A 20,077-nucleotide genomic window follows, 5' to 3' on the forward strand; every position below is an offset into this window, starting at 1 on the left:
GCAAGAGTGAGACCCCGTCTCTACTAAAAATAGAAAGAAATTAGCTGAACAACTAAAAATATATATATAGAAAAAATTAGCCAGGCATAGGCGCATGCCTGTAATCCAAGCTACTCGGGAGGCTGAGGCAGAAGGATTGCTTGAGCCCAGGAGTTTGAGGTTGCTGTGAGCGAGGCTGACGCTGTGGCACTCTAGCCCGGGAACAGAGTGAGCGACTCTGTCTCAAAAAAAAAAAAAAAAGAAAGAAAGAAGGTGGAAGAAGTACAAAGTGCTTTGGGAGCTCCCAGGAAGGGAGGAGGAGTACCTAATTCAGACTGGGGGATTGAAGGAAGACTTTCTGGAAAAAGTAGTATCTAAGTTGAGACCTGAAAAATGAGTGAACATTAGCTTGAAAGGGAGGGAAGATATTTAGATGGAAGGATGAGCACAAACATAATGTAATCACAGGACAAAGTAGTTCAGTATTGTGGGTCTGCATATTATCGGGAGGGGAGGGTACTAAAGTTAAAGATGAGACCAAAGAGCTGAATAAAGGCCAGAGCATAAAGGATCTTATAAGTCCTGTTATCAGGTTGTTCCAGTCATCCAGATAAGATTAAGGTGGCCTGAACGAGGAGAGTGACAGGAAAGATTAGAAGTATTGGAAAAGTACTTAGGATTAGATTTTGTGATTGGTTATGTGGAGGTGAGAAGGGAGAAGTTGAGGTTTTTGGCTTAGGGTAACTGCAGGGATGATTGTTAACTTCATTAATGGTGTCCTCACTTTATAGGCGAATTTAACATCTCGCCTAAGTTTAGGTTGTATAAGGCTAGGAGTGATCCACAAATTGAAAGATTTTGACTATGTATTTTCTGGCATGAGGTCCTCCCTTACTGTGCTGATCACTTCTGGCTGGCATTACACATGCTGTTCAGTACCAGTAAGTGCAAGAAAGTCAGACCCGGTTGGTGGTGTGTGGATCTTGGATCTTGAAGTGAGAACCCATGAATAGGCTACCACTGAGAGGGTTAAGTAGATTCCAGGAGAGGCAGTGTCATGATTAGAACAGAAAGTTATGGCTTTCTAGTAGTAGGCATTAAAGACTACTAAGGGTTTTAGCACCCTAGTATAAGCTCAGTATCAGTAACTCCCAGAAGAACTCATTTGATCTGAGAGTTTGTTGATTAAAGGCTAGTATCTAGGATGTGGGTGGTGGTAGCCCCTCTTTACTGATAAGATCATACTTTGAAGAGGTGGGCTTAGATTTTAAACACTGCATTTTAAATGTGCTGGACTAACTATACTGTGTTGAAGAGATAACCAATGTAAGATAGGGATCAAAATGGTCTTATGAAAAATATTTGAAGGATATGGGAGTTTACCTTAAAGAGTAGGCATTTCAGTGCAGCATTAAATAAAACCCACACTTCTTACTCTGGTCAACAAGGTCCTGCCCTGTTTTAGCTGTTTATCTCTTAAACCTCATCTCATGCTATTCTCTTTTGGATTCTAGTCACATGATTTTCTTTCAGTTCCTAAAACCCCGCAAGCTCTTTCTTGTCTTAAGGTCCTTTACTCATACTGTTTCTTTTGCCTGGGTTATTCTCCTCCTTTTCTGATCCCTGAGGTCTCAGTTTAATGTCATTTCCTAAGAGAAGCTTTCCAGGATGACCCCTCTTCCATCTAGGTTCCTACCTCCATTCCTTCTCCCTATCTCATTGCCTTGTTTGCTTCCTTCATGGCACTTAGCATAAAATAATTTTGTCTGTGTACATCTTTTGTGTTTTACTCTAGAATGTAAACTTTGTAAGGACAGATATCTTGCTCCATTTTCTTCCTAGTTCCTAGCCACAGTGCCTGGTACTTAAGAGATGCACAGTAAATACTAGTTGAATGAATAAATGGCATGATAATTATCAATTTGACAAATAACTTTGAAAAAGTTATTGTGAAAAATAAGTTGTGGGTTGTGTTTTATATGACTCCAAACTGAAATTAGGAGACAGGTTTTAGCTCAGGAGATAGAGTTTTCTATCCTGGATGTTAAGCAGCTAGAGGGGTATGTGTACCTTGAATGTGTGTTCCTGGTGTTTTCATGAGGGAGTAAGTACAACCTTGTTTCCTTTTCTGAATTTATAAACAAATGAGAAATAAGCATAAGAATCAGAGATGGTAATAAAAATACCATCATTAGTGAGGCTTAGACATGCGACATCATAATAATTTATCCCAAATTTGTTTTAAACTCACCCAGTTATTGTTGGTGCTGGATAACCACAAGCCTCTCTAGTGTGAGCAGGCCACATAGGATGTGAATGAGAGCAGAATGAAAGTGCTTTCCCTATTGGCAAGCAGATCCAAGAGAAAGAGAGAGCCTAGAAGGAGTTATGCCAGACATGCACTTTACTCTCTCCCTGTCTCAGCACATACGCCAGTGGGAAGAAGAGTTCTTTAGGAGAAGTGCTTATTTCCATTTGGAAACATGAACCCCTGGGAATGATGTTCCTCCCTCCATTTTTTTTTTTCATTCAAAAAAAATTTTTTCTTTTTTTTGAAGGCCTACTATGTCTTAGATGCAGCAGTGCTAGATGCTGGAAAGATGCAGCAATCATAAAACATGGCACCTGCCTTCATGAGCTTTTGTAGTATTTGTGGGAGAGACAAGCATCAATTAAATAAATATAAAATTTCACTGTAGTATGTGCTCTGAGTAAGACATATGGCACTATAGGAGCATATAAAAGGATAATCTGAAAGTTTTTCATGTGCAGTGGTAATTGAAATTCTGGGAGAGAATGAAATCAACTAAGGGAAGGGTAAAGTTGGACTAGATGTGAATGTAAATGATTAATTGCAATCTTTAATGATCTAAAAAGCTAGCAGAGGAGACTGACCTTCCTACGCTTTGTTCTCTTCTCATTGAGCTTAGTCCCTAAGTTTATGGTCAACCAGGGTGTGGCAGTTCTTCTGAAGTGACTACTTCAAGAGCTACTCCCCTAGTATCAGTCACTTCTTCTTTGTGTATTCTCCTGTGACACTGGGTGGGGGGCAGTTTGCTTTTGGCCCATGAATGGTCTGAAATGCATAAGAATGTGCAAGGCCCCTTTACTCTAGGCTGAAAATAAGTGCTCCCTATTTTTTATTTGTCACAAATTATGCCCAATTAAATTGCGCCGTATAGCTCACCATAGATTATATAATGAGTCCAAGTAGTAGAATAAAGATACTTTAGTATAAAAAAAGTTTCCAATTTGTGTAAGTCATCTCCCACTATCAAATTCTTAAGGAGAATTTTAAAGGCCCTTGTTCTTGTTTGTTATGATCCAAGTGAATGGAATTCCCAAATTTCTAAGTTAAAGTTCAAAGAAATGGAAGTTTTCAAATATTATCCCCAATTTTTTAATTCTATGAAGGTGTCAACTATGGGGGTTTCATTTCCTGTCCCTGGAGGGACAGTTATCCTAAGCAAGGTGTTTCCAGAGTCATATGCCTGTGGTCAAAGATGTCTTCTTCTGAGTTCAAAACCAGGAGAATTAGACCTGCTATCGTTTTATTTTGATTAAGCTAAATTGAAGAACATGGCTTGTATCTGTTGCCGTATTGTGTTTTTAATATGTCCCGTAACAAATTAAGTTTTCCTTCCTAAAGAGCAGACCTTCCTCTTATAGGAGCAGGGTCTTATTATATGAATGAGCAAAGATAGCCAGCGATCTAGGCATTGGGTAGTTGTACAAGAGCCAGGAAGAGGCTCGGCTAGACCAGTCAAGCATAGTAACATCTTTCAATCTCACCAACCAGATCTAAAAAGTGCACAATAGGCCACTTACTTGAGGCTTAGTAGTTCTCAGGGGGTATTGTTATCTACCAGGAAAACAAATCGTCATATTCATTGATGTTTGTAAATGTTCTTTCATTTGTCATTTAAAACATGATATTCATTTGGATGAAAGAATGTGCTACAAGTACCTTTTTCTTACCTTTCTGAATGAAGTTGGTTGCTAGGCTTAGAATGAGGCCTGTTGATTCCATTAAATTATTTTGTATATTGGACCATTTTTACATTAATATATAGCTATCCAAGAAGTAAAGTATTCTCCTGAAAAGCCAGATTGGTTACATCATCGCACAGCACCAACTATTTAAATGATTAAGGTTTAGATGTAAAATTTTGATATTGTAAACATTAACCTACTTTTTTATTCACATTTTTTATTATTATCCATTGCAATACTATTTTATTTACTTCTTTAACTTTACATATTGGTCGTTCTCAGTAGCAACATAAAATAGTTATTGCTACATCTCAGTGCACAAACATTGTTCAATTTATAATTTCTGAATTTATTCTGGAGGTCTTTAGGAGAGGTGCACCCCAAAGCCTGGGAATGACTTCAGAATTTTCAGGAGATATGCTTCTATAATTGTGATATTAGACCACAGTTTTTAAACTGTGTAGTAGGTTCTAATAGAATGGCTGATGTTAGCATCATTAAAAGTTCACCTTACTGTTGCAATGAGTTTGAAAGTTTTGAATAACGTTGGCATGAGAGATGAGTTTCCCAGAATACATATTTATAGATTAAATCAATTTGGTAACATGACTGATGGAAAGATTGTAATAATATTCTGGAATGTCAGTCTTCCTTTTAGTGAATTCTGCAATTGCGTAACAATTGCCTACTTGTCCCTTGACTGATGTACCTTTTTTTTTTTTTTTTTAATGTTTTATTGATTTCCTTTGGGGCAGTCAGGTTCTAAATTTCTTCGTATTCTTCTCTTAGTAGACCTTCCCCAGCCCCATCAGAGAGTATTAGTTTAAAAGAATGAAATATTTCCTTTTAAGAAACGTATTTGTGCTTGCTCGTTGGTAAGGCAGTCATTTCTTCTTTCCAGCTCCTGTTTAATGGCCACTGTTTTAGATATGAAGTCATAGAATTATCTGAGCCCAGATAACTAAAGATTGCATATTGACTCCCCTTCTACATGAACAGGCAGTATTTTGACATCCGTCATCATTTTTATTTGGATTTTAAAGAAATAATTTGACTTAATTTATTATTAGAAACAAACTAATAGTCACAGTGCCAGTAGCACTGTGCTAGGAAAAAAAATTTATTCCTGTATTAGCTACTTTTCTTATTCTACATTTAAAAGTTGACCTATCATTTCAAAAATATCTTGTGAGAGAATCTGTAGGTCTTCATATTAAATATGACCCCTCAAAATGTTCAGAAAAATGTGTTTAATGAAAAGTGAATGTTTTAAAACATATTTTTCCTTCATCAAATGACTCAACCTCAGCTCCTTTTAAAAAGCCAAGGGGCTTATTAGCTACTATTGTCATCGTAGATCGAGTGCTGTTTCTGACTGTGTCAGAATGAGATCTGTTTCGGATTTCATATCCCCTCTAGTGTTACTGTTGTATCCTGTTTTGTTAGAATTGAGAAGAGATAACTGTTATTAAAGATCTTATCTCAAACATTATAATAAACTAGAGGTATATAGCAGCAAAATAACACATTTGATTTTTATTTTAAACATAGAAAAGTTGTAGATTTATTACAACTGACTTCCTAAATCATAAAACTTACTGAATAGAAAAAGACTGGATAATACATCTGATTATTTGAAATTAGATGTCTATATAGAAAACATTTTATTTATTCTGTAGTTATTAAGAAATGTGGAGACAGACTTGGTTCCAGAGCTTAATAAGCAAGAACTAAAAATACACTATTATCTGACATGTACCTCATAATCTTGTTAAATATGTTCAGATGTGTGTTTTTGTAATTATGGTTAGCATGACTGATGATCTTTACCAAATAACTAATATATTTTATCTTATATTTTTAACATCTTATTTTACAGTATTACCAAGCTATGAAATGGTGTTGGAAACCATTTCAAAATAAGACATATTTTTCTGTATTGTACATATTACATACTGATGAATCCTAAAGTGTGTTTTGGCTTTCTTTTACTTTTTATGATATAAAGTCAGATACATTGTGAGGCTTTTCTATTGTAATTCTGGTCAAGAATTTGGGTTCATTACAATTTACTCCTCTTGGCTTTATCTGGGATAAAAATATACTTTATTTGTTTTATATTTGTTATATAAAATTTACTTAGTATCGATTTTATGTTTCATGTAGTGCAGTTTTGAAGGTCATTTAAAGAAGTTACTAAATATTTGCTAATATTGTATTCATGGAGAACTGTTCTAGAACTGCACATGAAAATTTTTTTTGGTATAAAAAATGAACTGTGCATTAGTAATTATTTAGGTAGTAATTGATGCAGTGTGCTAGTATTTTCTAAAAATTTCCTTTTTTAATTACAGATCTTCACAGGATAAAAGAACACTTCTTGTGAATTGTCAGAATAAGAGTCTTTCACAGTCATTTGAAAATCTTCTTGATGAGCCTGCATATGGTTTAATACAAGTATGTTTCTTAAATCTATCTTGTAATAATCTGTTAATATAACTCCATTTTATATATTCCCTACCTCTTATCTTCTCAGAATACACAGAATGAGGCGTGTGTGTGTGTGTGTGTGTGTGTGTGTAATTTTTATGGAATTATTATTTGTAATTTTGTAGAAATAATATGTTCATATTATTTGCAAGACTCAGAAGCTTCTTTGGTTCTTAGTTATTCTCTTAAGGCAATTTTTCCCTTTGTTGTACTGAAATTGGACATCAGTAGATTTTTATTATCATAGATTGCATTGATTAGGCCAAGGGTCATAGGATAAGCCACTTTGAATTAATGATGAGTTCAGGCAAAAATATGATTTAAATATTTTACTTTTCATTTAAGTAGGTTGTTTTGGGGTCATGATAATCTAATTCCCCCAAAAGTATTTGAGTATGTTCTTGTATTTGGCTAAAAATGTGCACATAACACAGGCAAAAATAAAATTTGTTTATTTTCACTTAGAATACTATGTAAACTGAGATAGTTTATTCATTTCTTTATTCGTCCCAGCTCCTCTCTTCTTGGTTTTAAAGATGTAGAGATTAACAGAGTAAAGAGGGAACTTTTTAGGAAGAAAAAGAGTTAAAAACTATTTAAAATAGAAAATGAGGGGACAGTTTTTCTGATTGTCAAAACAATCAATTATTTAATAAATAAATGTTTTTGCTAAATATGAGCAAGCAGTTTGGGCTTCAGAAGTAACCCTAGGATGTGTCAGTAGAAAAACCTTTTGCTGTTTACAAGGACAGCACTGTTTCAGAACAAATTATTCTTGTCAGCATGATTTACTATTCATATAATTAGATTAAAATGTCAGCCAATATTTAAATATTGTGAGCTTTTAAATTTAGCCATCAGATATTTTGTGTTAGACTAGTGTGGTAGAGCACACTTCAAGAAATATTTTTTTTTTGTGAAGGCAGGACTGCTAGACAGAAGAAAGCTGTTGTGGGCCATTCACCACTGGAAAGTAAGCACTGCATATATTTCGGATGTATGCAGATTGAATGAAGCCTGCAAATCATTTGCTTATCTACAATTCAATCAGTAGCATTAACTTGCCATTAATTATGCTGTTTTAACCAAATGAAAAGGTTGGCTTAGAAAATTTAAATTTTTCTTCCAAGAAAGAAAATAAAATTTTAAGATAATCTTAGAACACTCTGTTTTAGTTCTGATTTTCCCCCTTTAAAAAACTTTGCTTTATTTACTGTGATGAAGTATTTTTATTCTTTATTTGAATTAATAATGCTAATATTTTTCTTCCTACTACATAGAAAATTAAAAAGGATCCTTATACCGCAACTATGGTAGGATTTTCCAAAGTCACAAACTACATTTTTGATAGTTTGAGAGGCAGTGATTCCTCTACACATCAACGACCACCTTCAGAAATGGCAGATTTTCTTAGTGATGCTATTCCAGGTCTGAAGATAAATCAACAAGAAGAACCAGGATTTGAAGTCATCACAAGAGTGAGTGGAGATTTATATTAATACAGCTCTCACGTTTTAACAGGAGGATGTGTACTGACCAGTATGGAAATTGAATTTTGGTGCTGTCTGCTTCTTTCCCATAATCCATTCTTATAACTTTGCTGGCTGGTATATCTAACAATTAATGCTTGTCCTGCCACCAGATTCTTGATTTGTTCTCCACCTTACATTTTCTCTATTAATCTTGCATTTCTTTTCTTTGATTAACCTTTTAATAATAATGAACAGGTTGTTTGTTTTAGTTAGCACATAGCAATGAGTTAAGAGTGAGCCTTGCCTATTGCCCCTCAGTTCTGTTTCTCCTTTGTGTGTTTGCTCAGTAGGTATTAGCGGTAGCTAGTCAGGATAGTACTTCAGGGCTTTCATTCTCATATGAATCTTTACATTTTTAAATGAGATGGGTTTTGGCTTTGAATTGTGGCAAATCTTTATGTGTGCTCAACAAGACTTTTGAATTTGCTACAGTTCTAGGCATGCACATAGTTAGAAAATCATAAATATCTGAATTGTAAAGGGTTTATCTTGCAAATGGTATTAGATTGTTAAATATGAAATGTCCAGTTTTGAATCAAAAGTGTAGTTTATTATATCTCAAACAAGAAACAGTATAATTAATCAAAGTATGCACCTATATTGTCAACATAGTTTTGCCACCTTAACGGTAGTTTGTTTATGCCAGCAGCAAAGAAGCCTAGAGAGCAAGTGGCAGTGAAATGGCTAAAGGTATTTTCCACAGCTTGTTGAGAATTGAATATTTTTCCTTGCAAGAAGTGGTCTGAAGCCTGGAAGAAGTGATAGTCAGTTGAAGCGAGGTCTGGTGAATATGGTAGATGACGGAGAGTTTCCAAGTCCAGCTTCCGTAGTTTGAGCCAGCGATGTTTGTGCAAAATGTGGTTGAGTATTTTCTTGCAGTAGGATTGTCCTGTCCCTGTTGAGGAATCTCAGCTGCTTAATCGCAAGCATCTTCATCGTTTCATCCAGTTGGTTGCACTAGACATCCGCTGTAATCAGTTGACCAAGTTTCATGAAGCTATAGTGGATAATGCCAGTGCTGGACCACCAAACAGACACCATTAGCTTTTTTTGATGAATATGTGGTTTTGGACCATGTTTTGGCACTTCATCTTTATCCAACCATTGCGCCAAATGCTTGTGATTGTTAAAGAGCATCCATTTTTCATCACACATAACAATACAGTGTAGAAACGGTTCACCTTTAATGTTGTGACAGCAAAGAAAGGCAAGCTTTGAGATGATTTCTCTTCTGATGCTGGTTTAATTCATGTGGATCCCATCTGTCTAGCTTCTTTACCTTGCTGATTTCTTTCAAATGGTCCAATAATGTTGGAATAGTAACGTCAAACCCTTGCTGCTAATTCATGTGCAGGTTGAGATGTATTCACTTTCACTACAGCTTTCAGCTCGTCATTATCCACCTTAGTCTCAGGTGGCCCATGTGGCTCATTTTCAAGAATAAAATCACCACACAGAATTTCTCAAACCATTGACGTACTGTGCGTTCATTAGCCACAGCTTTCCCAAACACTTTGTTGATATTTTGAGCTGTCTATGCTGCATAGGTTCCTCAGTGGTACTCCTATTTGAAAAATAATAAGAATTTTTGAATGGTTTCACAAAAATTGCTCTAAAAAACATTTGAAAGATAATCACAAACCAAACGTGTTTGAAAGACTGAGGTTGTATTGAATACCTTCACAATAAAAATAAAACTGGAAGTGTCAAAGTGAAATGTCAGAGATATCAACTGTCAAACTTAGACTTAAGGAAATTGGACATTTCACATTTAATAACCTAATATTTTTAAATTACAAATATCTGTTAATTGAATTAAAAGCTGTAAAAAAAAAAAAAAAAAAAGAAAATGCCAAGTGGACCTAATGGTCATGAATCAATTCTGAGAATTGCAAACTTTAGTTTGAAAGAAAAGCTAATTTTAACATGATTAATGGAATAATTATATATTCTTTCGTTTTAAATAATATAGTCATGGTCCCCAACCTTTTTGGCATCAGGGACCGGTTTCATGGAAGACGATTTTTCCACAGACCAGGCCAGGGAATGAGGGGAGTGGTTTTGGCATGATTCAAGAGCATTACATTTATTGTGCAGTCAAACCTCTCTGTTAATGATAATCTGTATTTGCAGCTGCTCGCTCCCCAGCGCTAGCATCACCACCTCAGCTGCACCTCAGATCATCAGACCTTAGATTCTCATAAGGAGCACATAACCTAGATCCGTCCCATGCGCAGTTTACAGTAGGGTTCACGCTTCTGTGAGGATCTAATGCCACTGCTGATCTGACAGGCAGAGCTCAGGCGGTGATGCAAGCGATGGGGAGCAACTGTAAATACAGATGAAGCTTTGCTTACTTGCCCACAGCTCACCTCTCCTGTGTGGCCCAGTTCCTAACAGGCCATGGGCTGGTAGGGGTCCATATCCCGGGGGTATGGACCACACGAATAACATTTTGAAGGTTTCTGATAGAATTTACATGTTGAATGTTCTGTACTTATGTAATTGAACCCAAAACAGCAAAGAACCTTTTTTTTTTTCCCAAAAGTAACAAATGTTTTTATTTTGTCTTTGAGATGGGGTCTCGCTATGTTGCTCAGGCTGGTCTGGAATCCCTGGCCTCGAGCGATCCTCTCACCTCTGCCTCCTGAAGTGCTGGGATTACAGGCGTGAGCCACCGCACCTGGCCAACAAATGTTTTTAGTCTGTGGGATTTCCTGTCTCTGAATTTGTAACCCAGTTGTGTGTTCAGTAGGGGTATTAGAACTCATGTCTAAAAAATAGTATTTTAGATTTAGTTTCTATATACCTTGATTTCATTTCACTGGTTAAAGATTTACTTGTTGTTGCTTATCTTCTTATTTTAGATTGATTTGGGAGAAAGACCTGTTGTCCAAAGGAGAGAGCCAGTATCACTAGAAGAATGGACTAAGAACATTGATTCTGAAGGAAGAATTTTAAATGTAGATAATATGAAGCAGATGATATTTAGAGGGGTAATTTAAACACTCTACTATGGATTGTATCATAAACTGCTAGTATTCAGGGTTGTTGTTTATGGGTTTTTTTAATGGGAAGAATGAATTTTTTATTTCTTTGATGAATGATGTCTTAAAATTCCTGGATTGAATGGGACAGAGTGAGGTGCTTATGATGTCCTTGGCGCGGGGGGATTGGGTAGTGGTATACCCTTAAGCCTAGGGGAGGATATTCTTCCTTACTTGAAGTTCTATGGGTTATCCAAAGGAGGTACACACCCCAGTGGCATTCACCTTGTTTAGTAAGGTTTAGCCTGGAAAGACTCATCAGTCCCACTAACTGCTATATAATCTACTGTATACTTTGCGTTATTTAAGCTTTCTGGCAGCTGCTTACATCTTTAGAATCTAGAAATAAAAAACAAGGTAGTATTCACTGAATTGAACTATTTTAATGTGTAAAACTACCTCTTAAATATTAGTTTTCCTGTCTGTTTATATGTAGGTTTTGTGAACTTATAGTATTGCCTTTTTTATTAATGTGTTTAATATGCGTGCTTTCTTCAGGGACTTAGTCATGCGTTGAGAAAGCAAGCATGGAAATTTCTTCTGGGTTATTTTCCTTGGGACAGTACTAAGGAGGAACGAACTCAATTACAAAAACAAAAAACGTAAGTAATGGTCTTTTGTGTGTTCATCAAAGAAATTCAAGTAAGCCACCCATACAAATTAATATAGGGTTTCTACATGAGGATTTGTAATAGACTAGAGAATGGGAAATAATTTTATTGTCATCATTGTAATTTAAAAATTATGAATGTTGTAATTATTTTAAACCAGAAACACTTATTAGAAGGACTTTGTTGCAGTTATGTTGGTGAACATGTAAAAAGATTTTAAAAACTCCAGTTCCCTTGTACAAGCCTTTGCATGCTTGAAAGATAACTAATATTTACACAAATATTTTTAAATATATCTGATTCATCTTGATTCATTTTTACAGTTTACTATGAAGTTATGAAATTGGCTCTTAAGAGGCCAATTTGCTCTTTAGATTAATTGCCTTTAAACTATTTTCCTGGTGCTCTTATAACATAAACTGATCATTCTTTTTTGGAAAAATATTTCTATTTTAAGTTATTTCTCAGATTTGAAAAGAAAAGAAACAGACTAGCTTTCCAGGTATACATCTTATTTCCAGTTGTCAGTCTAGGGCCTTTGATTTAAAGCTACTCTTAAGTATTATGTGCATATTCTCTGACAGTCCTTTCTCTTTTCAACTAGTTTACCAATCCTTCTAAGGTATTTTTACATTAACAAGTTTCTGTGATAAACTGGTTGGAAAATGGAACTATGATGTCACATTTTTTAAAGAAGTCATTTAGATTTGTATTTATAATTATTCAGAAACTTTAGTGGTTAAAATATAATGACTAGAATAATTTTAGATATCATTTAAAGGATTGGCGTAAATGTTTTTGTAAAAGCATGCCTAAAATTATTGTAGTAAAGTTTATCACATAAACTTTGTGACATGTATAAGGTTATTTTTTCCCCTTTGTTTTTACTCATCTGTCATAATTTTAAACATTTCACCATCATGTTTATAAACTTATATCCCACTAGCATCATAAATGCTTTAATATACTGTTTATAGAAAAATCCAATTATATAATGTTAAAAATAAAGTTTTCAAATAGCTTTGTTTGGTGTCAAATTGTTTTCTATAGCGACGAATACTTCAGGATGAAACTACAGTGGAAGTCTGTCAGCGAGGAACAAGAGAAGAGAAATTCGAGGTTAAGAGATTATAGAAGTCTTATTGGTAATTTTTTCTTAACAACTTTGGAAATGCAAGAGGGGTTTACATTGACTTGTTGATAAGATTAAAGAAATGAAGATACATGCTACAGCATTAGCATTCAAAAGACATTATAATTAGAAAGTACATTGGAATGTGTTTACTGTTCTTGATTGTTCCTGTTCCAATAGGCATATGAATTCAGTCAGTGTATTTATAAGTACTGATATATTTAATTTTCAGTTCTAAAATGTGAATTAAAAAAAAAATGGCTTAACTTTATTTGCTTGTTGAATTTAATTTCATTTAAAAAAACTTTCATTATTAATTTGTGTTTACTATAGAAAAATTAGGGGTACTATAGATGAGCAAAAATAAGAAAATAAAGATTAGTTTTGTTTCTGTCACCCAGAGATAATTATGGTTAATAGGCTTTGGTTTCGGCCAGGCGCGGTGGCTCACGCCTGTAATCCTAGCACTCTGGGAGGCCGAGGCGGGTGGATCGCTCAAGGTCAGGAGTTCGAGACCAGCCTGAGTAAGAGCGAAACCCCTTTTCTACTAAAAATAGAAAGAAATTATCTGGCCAACTAAAATATATATATAGAAAAAATTAGCCGGGCATGGTGGTGCATGCCTGTAGTCCCAGCTACTCGGGAGGCTGAGGCAGTAGGATCGCTTGAGCCTAGGAGTTTGAGGTTGCTGTGAGCTAGGCTGACGCCACGGCAGTCACTCTAGCCTGGGCAACAGAGTGAGACTCTGTCTCAAAAAAAAAAAAAAAAAAGAAGGCTGGGTGCGGTGGCTCACACCTGTAATCCTAGCACTCTGGGAGGCCGAGGCGGGTGGATCGCTGGAGGTCAGGAGTTCGAGACCAGCTTGAGCAAGAGCGAGACCCCGTCTCTACTAAAAATAGAAAGAAATTATCTGGCCAACTAAAATATATATATAGAAAAAATTAGCCGGGCATGGTGGTGCATGCCTGTAGTCCCAGCTACTCGGGAGGCTGAGGCAGTAGGATCACTTAAGCCCAGGAGTTTGAGGTTGCTGTGAGCTAGGCTGACGCCACGGCACTCACTCTAGCCTGGGCAACAGAGTGAGACTCTGTCTCAAAAAAAAAAAAAAAAAAAAAAAAGAAAATAGGCTTTGGTTTATATTCCTCTAGACCTTTTCCTAAATATGCATATACTTCACTTTTTAAATTAAATAAATGACTCTAGATAGTAAATTTTTGTTAGCATTCCAAAATAAAATAACTATTTCCCTGGGAATAACTATTCTCTAAAAAAAAAAAAAAATACTTGATAGACTTTTATCATAAAACCGTTAGACTTATGTCCAAATAGTACTGTGCTGTATAGGTCTTACAGTAAAGACCAGGTTGGTATAAGTTACTGAAGGAAGCATAGTTGCTGCTGTGCATGTTTACCGGACAAGTTTCAGTTCATAATCTTCATTTTCAGTTGAGAAAACCGAAGTATTAAGAGCATAAATGACTTGTTCAGGGTCACATGGTTAATAAATGTGCAGAGCCCAGTTTTAATGTTCTTAACTATCTTATTACACTGTCTCTATGTAATTTTAGGATAGCTTTGGATAGTAGTGAAAGTTAATTTTGCAGTTCTTATATGCTATTTGAATTTGTTTCTCTATAGCTTCATAAAGATAGGGGATGTCTTATGATCACTACCACAGCCACCACCACTACCCTCTCATGGAATAAGGATTTCTCTAAATTAATTTAGAAAGCCCAGCGTAACAGACTGGTTTTACAGATTTTGTACACATAAAGACAAATGCTGAGATCTTTCTGGCAATACTACTTTTGATTGAAAAAGAACTTAATTTTTCTGCAAAGTAAATTATACCAGCGTGAATTGTGTCCTTCCTCTGGTTAAGGCAAAAGGTTAGGGGTCCTGAGTCATGGAGTTTTATCTAAAGTTTCCAACTGAAATTTCTTGCATTTTCAGTTTCAGTAGAAAAAAATGATAATGGACTATTTTCATCCTGCTTGAACATAAAATATTTTAACTGGAAGGGAACTTATAGGTCAAATAATTCTGTGTTTTAAGACTTTTCTCTCCACATGCCGTATCCTCTTCCCTTTATATCAAGCAATAATGGTGATGTGATCTTCTCAACCTTTCCAGGAGACTGATAGAAAAATTTAGATATTTTAAATTCCCATAGTATAATTTGAATTGAGTCTAATTTGCTCATTTTTAGCAGATAAAATTGAAACCCAGAAAAGGTTAGTAAATTGTCTTAAGCCATCCATCCAGTTAGTTCCATAGCCCAGACTCATTCATACTCAGATCTAATTCTTAAGTGACCTTTCAACTATACTATGTTTTCTACCAGTAGAAATACATAAAATAAGTTAGTTTTAAAGCATTATTTTTGCATAATACTTTTTTCTAGAAATATTTTTTAGGAATGATTACTGACAGCTCTTTTGGGAGTGGATATTAGTTTACTTTATTAAAAACAAAGCTATACAGTAAGCTTTAGGTCTTGTGGATCATGCCAAGCAGTTGGATTTTACTTTAACTATGTTGAGAAACTACTGGAGCATTTTAAAATAAGAATATCTTGTTTATGTTTTGAAATCATTTTTACTGCAGTCTGATAATGAATTTTGAGTCAAGATAAGAGTAGGAATAAGGAGATGAGTTAATAAAGTCCAAGCAAGAGATGGTGGTAGTAGAGATGTAGAGAAGTATATGGATTCAGGTTTTATTTTGGTGATAGAATTGATAAGACTTTCTGATGTATTAAATGTGGGATGTGAAAGGGAAAGAGAAGTCAAAGATAGGACTCAGTTTCTTGAAATTGGGTGGTTGGTAGGAGTTGCGCACTTACTCAGATGAGCAGAATTGGGTATGGTGAAATTAAATTAGGTATTAATTGTATATACCTTAAAATGAGCTATACAAATGGAATGTCAGATAGCTAGTTGAACAATCTGGGGTGGTCTGGTAGGAGATATAAATTTGGGCATTACCAGTATAAATATCCATGGAAATAGATGTTGTCACCTAGGGGAAAAGGAGATAGTTAAGAAAGCCCAGGAATCTCAGTCTTTAGAGCGATGGTTTTTAACCTTGGCAACACATTAGAATCACCAGGGATCTTTTTGAAAATCACATTGATTATTTTAAGCATTCATATATTTAGTCATTCAATAAATATTTACTTAGTGCTTATCATGTACTAGGCTTTCCTCTAGGCATTGGGGATTCATCAGTGAACAAAACAGGCAAAATTCTTGCCCTCAAGGAGCTTCCATTTCTGTGGGAAAGAATAGACAGTAAACAAGATAAGTAAGTAACATGTGGTATGTTAGTGATAAGTGATAAATAGAAAAATAAGGCAAGGAAGAGGGTTAGGACGTTTGTGTACAATGTTAACAGTTTTAACTTGGGCAACCAGGGAAGGCTTTTACCGAGAAACTGATATTTGAATAGAAACTGAAAAAGGGGTGGGGTGAGCTATGCAGATACATAGGTGAAAGGCATTCCAAGCTGAAAGGAACAATAAGTGTTAGACTTGTTTTCTGCTTCAGGACCCTGCCATGTTTGAAGTATAGCATGGAGGTGAGTGTGGCTGGAATGAGTTGATAATGTCAGAGAGGGAATGGTAAACAATTAGATGCAGATCACATAGAACCCTTCTAGGTCATTGTAAAGACTTAGGCCTTTACTCTGAAGTGAGATGGGAAGCCAGTGGAGGATTTTGAGCAGAAGAGTGGCATGATCTGATTTATGTTTTTAACAAATCACTTTGGCTGCTGTCTGGAGAATAGTTGTAGGAGGGCAAACATAGGAGGAAAGAAAAAGACCATTTAAGGCTATTGCTATAATTCAGGTGAGAGATGATGGTTGCTTGATCCAGGGGGCTAGCAGTTGAGTGGGTGAGATTATAGAAGCAGGGGTTATATGCTATACAACTATCTGGGTGAAGGGCATTCTGGGTGAACAGCAAGGTCTAGACTTGTTTCTGCCTCAAGGCCTCTGCGTGTTTGAAGAAGAGCAGGAGATCAGTGTAACTGGAATGGAGTTAATTCTGGGTAGGCTGTGGAGTGAGTTGGGCAGGAGATCTTAATGTTGGTTTCTAGATGTATTTTGAAAGTTTAACTGATATGTCAGTGTCACATAAGCAAAACTCAAGGATGACTCCCACATTTTTAGGATGAGCAGCTGGAGGAATGGAGTTGCTGTTTGTTTACTAAGATGGAAAAAACTATGAGAAGCAAGTTTAGAAGGGAATATTTGGAATTTGGTTTTGGACATTAATTTTGAGATGCCTATTGGATGTCTGGAAGTTAATATGTAGAGGTGGATACATAGTGCTGGAATTCAGGGGAGAGGTAGGGGCTGGAGAAGAATTTAGGGGTCATCAACATAAATGGTATGAGAGTATGTGAAACTGAATTATGAAACTAGGTGAAATTGCCAGGGGAGTAATATAGTTAGAAAAAAAGAGGCCCAAGAATTGAGCCTTGAGGTACTTTAGTTTATAAGTAGGAAAAAGTAAGAGAAATCAGAAAAGGTGACTGAAAAAAGAGCCAGAAACAAAGAGGGAGAACAAGTGTTTGATCTCCTAAAACACAAGTGAAGAAAGTATTAATATTTCAAGAAAGGGTGACTGCAAAGTCAAGTAAGATGAAGAATTGACCATTGCCTAGAGTAGTAAGGAGATCACTGAAGATTTTAATTAAAGAGGAATTTTGATAGATTGGTGGGTGTGACAACCTGATTGGAGTGAATTCAAGAGAGAGTGGAAGAAGAGGACTTGGAGACAATACATACAGCTCTTTGAAGGAATTTTGCTCTAAACAGATGGAAAGAAAATGGGGCATCAGGTAGAGGGAAAAGTAGGGTTCAAAAAGGTTTTTATGATGATGGGAGAAACAATAGTATGAATGCTATAGGAGTGGTCCAGTAAAGAGGAAAAACTAATGAAGCTGGAGAGGGAGATAAGAATTACTAGAGTCCTTGGATAGGGTGGATCTAGGGGACGGATCTCAAGCACAAGAGGAAGGGCTGGTCTTAGCCATGATCATCGAAACTCATTTATAATGGTAAGAGAGAAGGGAGACTCAAATACAGTTACGTGGTTAGAATAGTGGGAACCTATGGAAGTTCTCTTTAGATAATTTCTGTTTTCTCGGAAATAGGAAGCCAGATCCTTACCTGAGAGCTGGGATGTGGGAGAAGATACAGGCTTGAGGAGAAAGGAGATGTAAAATAGTTACATGGATAGTTAGTGTGAATGGATGGGGAAATAGAGTATGATTGCCAGGCAGCAATAAGGGCTCACTCGAGGTTAGTGATGGTGAATATAAAACGGGGTCAGTCAGCATGGTTGTGTTTTTCTTCAGCCTTTTGAACTACATCCAATTATATGGAGAATGGGATTTAACTAGGACTTTTTTTAAAAAAACAAAAACTTAAGTACTCATTTTCTTTCTAGAAATATCATTTTTTATGTATTGTTTTTGATCCCTTTTCTGTTTTTTGCCTGATTTGTCATTACTAAATATTTATATAAAAAGAAAGAAATACTGATAGTTCATCTGGGTACAAATAACTTTTTACTATATTTAAAATACCTGTTAAGGCAGATATTCTTATGACTATGTAAATTGTGCTTGAGTTAATAAAATTAAGTACCTCTTTATCAGCTATGAAATGAGATTGAAACATTTTGACATTTTTAATTGAAATTTTATATTTATAGCATGAGTGGTTTTGGTATTGCTTTTCTTATTTGAGAAACATATCCACAATTCTATAGATATTTGCATGCTTTTTAAAAATCAGATATAATGTACAGGAAGCTAGACCATTGTTCTAATAATTTTTTTAAATGCCCTTATAGAATCTTAAGCTCATGTCATCTTCTATATTGTCATTTCTTTGTAAGAGTTTTGAGAAATTTTTCAAATTACTCAGTTTAATAAGGGTGAAGGCAGTCATAGCTTTTAAACAGAATTGATAAAGAGCATATTAATCATTTTGAGTTTCTTTAAGTTATTTCTTCCTAATTTACTGAGAGTTTCAGGTTTGGGGAATGCCTTTTTAGTTGTAAAGTCTGCACTTAGTAGACATCAGTGTTTGGGAATTGAATTGTCAGTACAACCTTGGACACACTCATGCTGATGTTTCAAAATCTGTTTTTAATGTTGTGAAGTCATTTCTAGCAAAGTGTGGATTTTAATTTTTATAAAGTTAAAATTAACTGCTGATAATGATATCTAAATTGAGTGGTGTATATATGAAAATAAGGAAGTAATTTGTCCTAAAGATGATTATGGAACATGAATGACAAGTTGATAATACTTCTTACAATGAATGATGTAATTGTGAATGAAACAAATATCTTTGATGACGTTTGATTAGATAGTAACTTTTTTATTACTGTTTTCAAGTACTGCTATCACATGCATTAATGACTGGCATTTTTATCACTAACTAATTTGAATTATGACTTTAGTATTGCTTTTAATTCATTGAAAATGTTTCCTACTATGCAATTAAAAGGTTTCTATGTTTAGATAAAAATTGAAAAATATTGAAAAATCTGCCCACGAGGAGGTGGACTGATTTTTGAAAAATATTCCAAAATGTTACTTTATTGCATATTTGAAATGGAATTTGATGAATTTTTCTTTCATGAAATAAAGCTTAGCAAGAGAATGAAATTAATGGCAAGAAAAAGAATTCTGACTTTTAAGATAAAAATCTGTTGTTTGAAAGGTTTTTAAATATGTGATGGTTTTCCTTTTCAGAAAAAGATGTTAACAGAACAGATAGAACAAACAAGTTTTATGAAGGCCAAGATAATCCAGGGTTGATTTTGCTTCATGACATTTTGATGACCTACTGTATGTATGATTTTGACTTAGGTAAGTTCTCTTTTTATTTAAATTAAGGAAAGTCCTAGTTTAAAAAGATGTAAATATATTTACTTTAGAACTTAAATTTATTAACCAGTTAGACATTGGTAATAGCTCTGTGGCCTAATTTTTATAGCAGTTGTTCCGCAGGGGACTGGAAACATAAGGCTGTCCTTCCCAACCAAGGAGTCCTGGGTTGCTGCAGCAGAGTCACAGGGCACTGTGGAATATTTTAAATTCTTGAGGGAATTACAGTGACATCTGTAGGACAGTGCTCTAACTACTTGCTGAAACAGTTAAAGGTTTTAACATTAGATCACTACATACCTTTTGATGAAGTTATATCTTTGCAAAGCTGGGTTTTTTAGCCTTGCTGTGATAAGCAAGTACTCTGTAAAAATAAATGAGG

The 20,077-nt window shown here is 35.2% G+C and overlaps 1 protein-coding gene across 8 annotated transcripts in view; it reads left to right on the forward strand.

Annotated features, from left to right (window-relative positions):
- The window catches only part of TBC1D15 (TBC1 domain family member 15), a 61,764-nt gene that overhangs the window by 27,293 nt on the left and 14,394 nt on the right, over nt 1–20,077 (forward strand). For 4 of the 8 annotated variants that reach the window (XM_069491293.1, XM_069491295.1, XM_069491297.1 and 1 more), the window contains 6 exons: nt 6,327–6,429; nt 7,743–7,940; nt 10,862–10,990; nt 11,540–11,643; nt 12,703–12,797; nt 19,561–19,677. In XM_069491293.1, coding sequence (XP_069347394.1) covers nt 6,327–6,429; nt 7,743–7,940; nt 10,862–10,990; nt 11,540–11,643; nt 12,703–12,797; nt 19,561–19,677 — 746 coding nt within the window. Of the gene's footprint in view, nt 1–6,326; nt 6,430–7,384; nt 7,436–7,742; nt 7,941–10,861; nt 10,991–11,539; nt 11,644–12,702; nt 12,798–19,560; nt 19,678–20,077 lie in introns of all 8 variants that reach the window. The other 4 variants (XM_069491292.1, XM_069491296.1, XM_069491294.1 and 1 more) reach the window with 4 other exon arrangements.

Source organism: Eulemur rufifrons, chromosome 16 (assembly GCF_041146395.1).
Source record: "Eulemur rufifrons isolate Redbay chromosome 16, OSU_ERuf_1, whole genome shotgun sequence".
NCBI classification, from domain to species: Eukaryota; Metazoa; Chordata; class Mammalia; order Primates; family Lemuridae; genus Eulemur; species Eulemur rufifrons.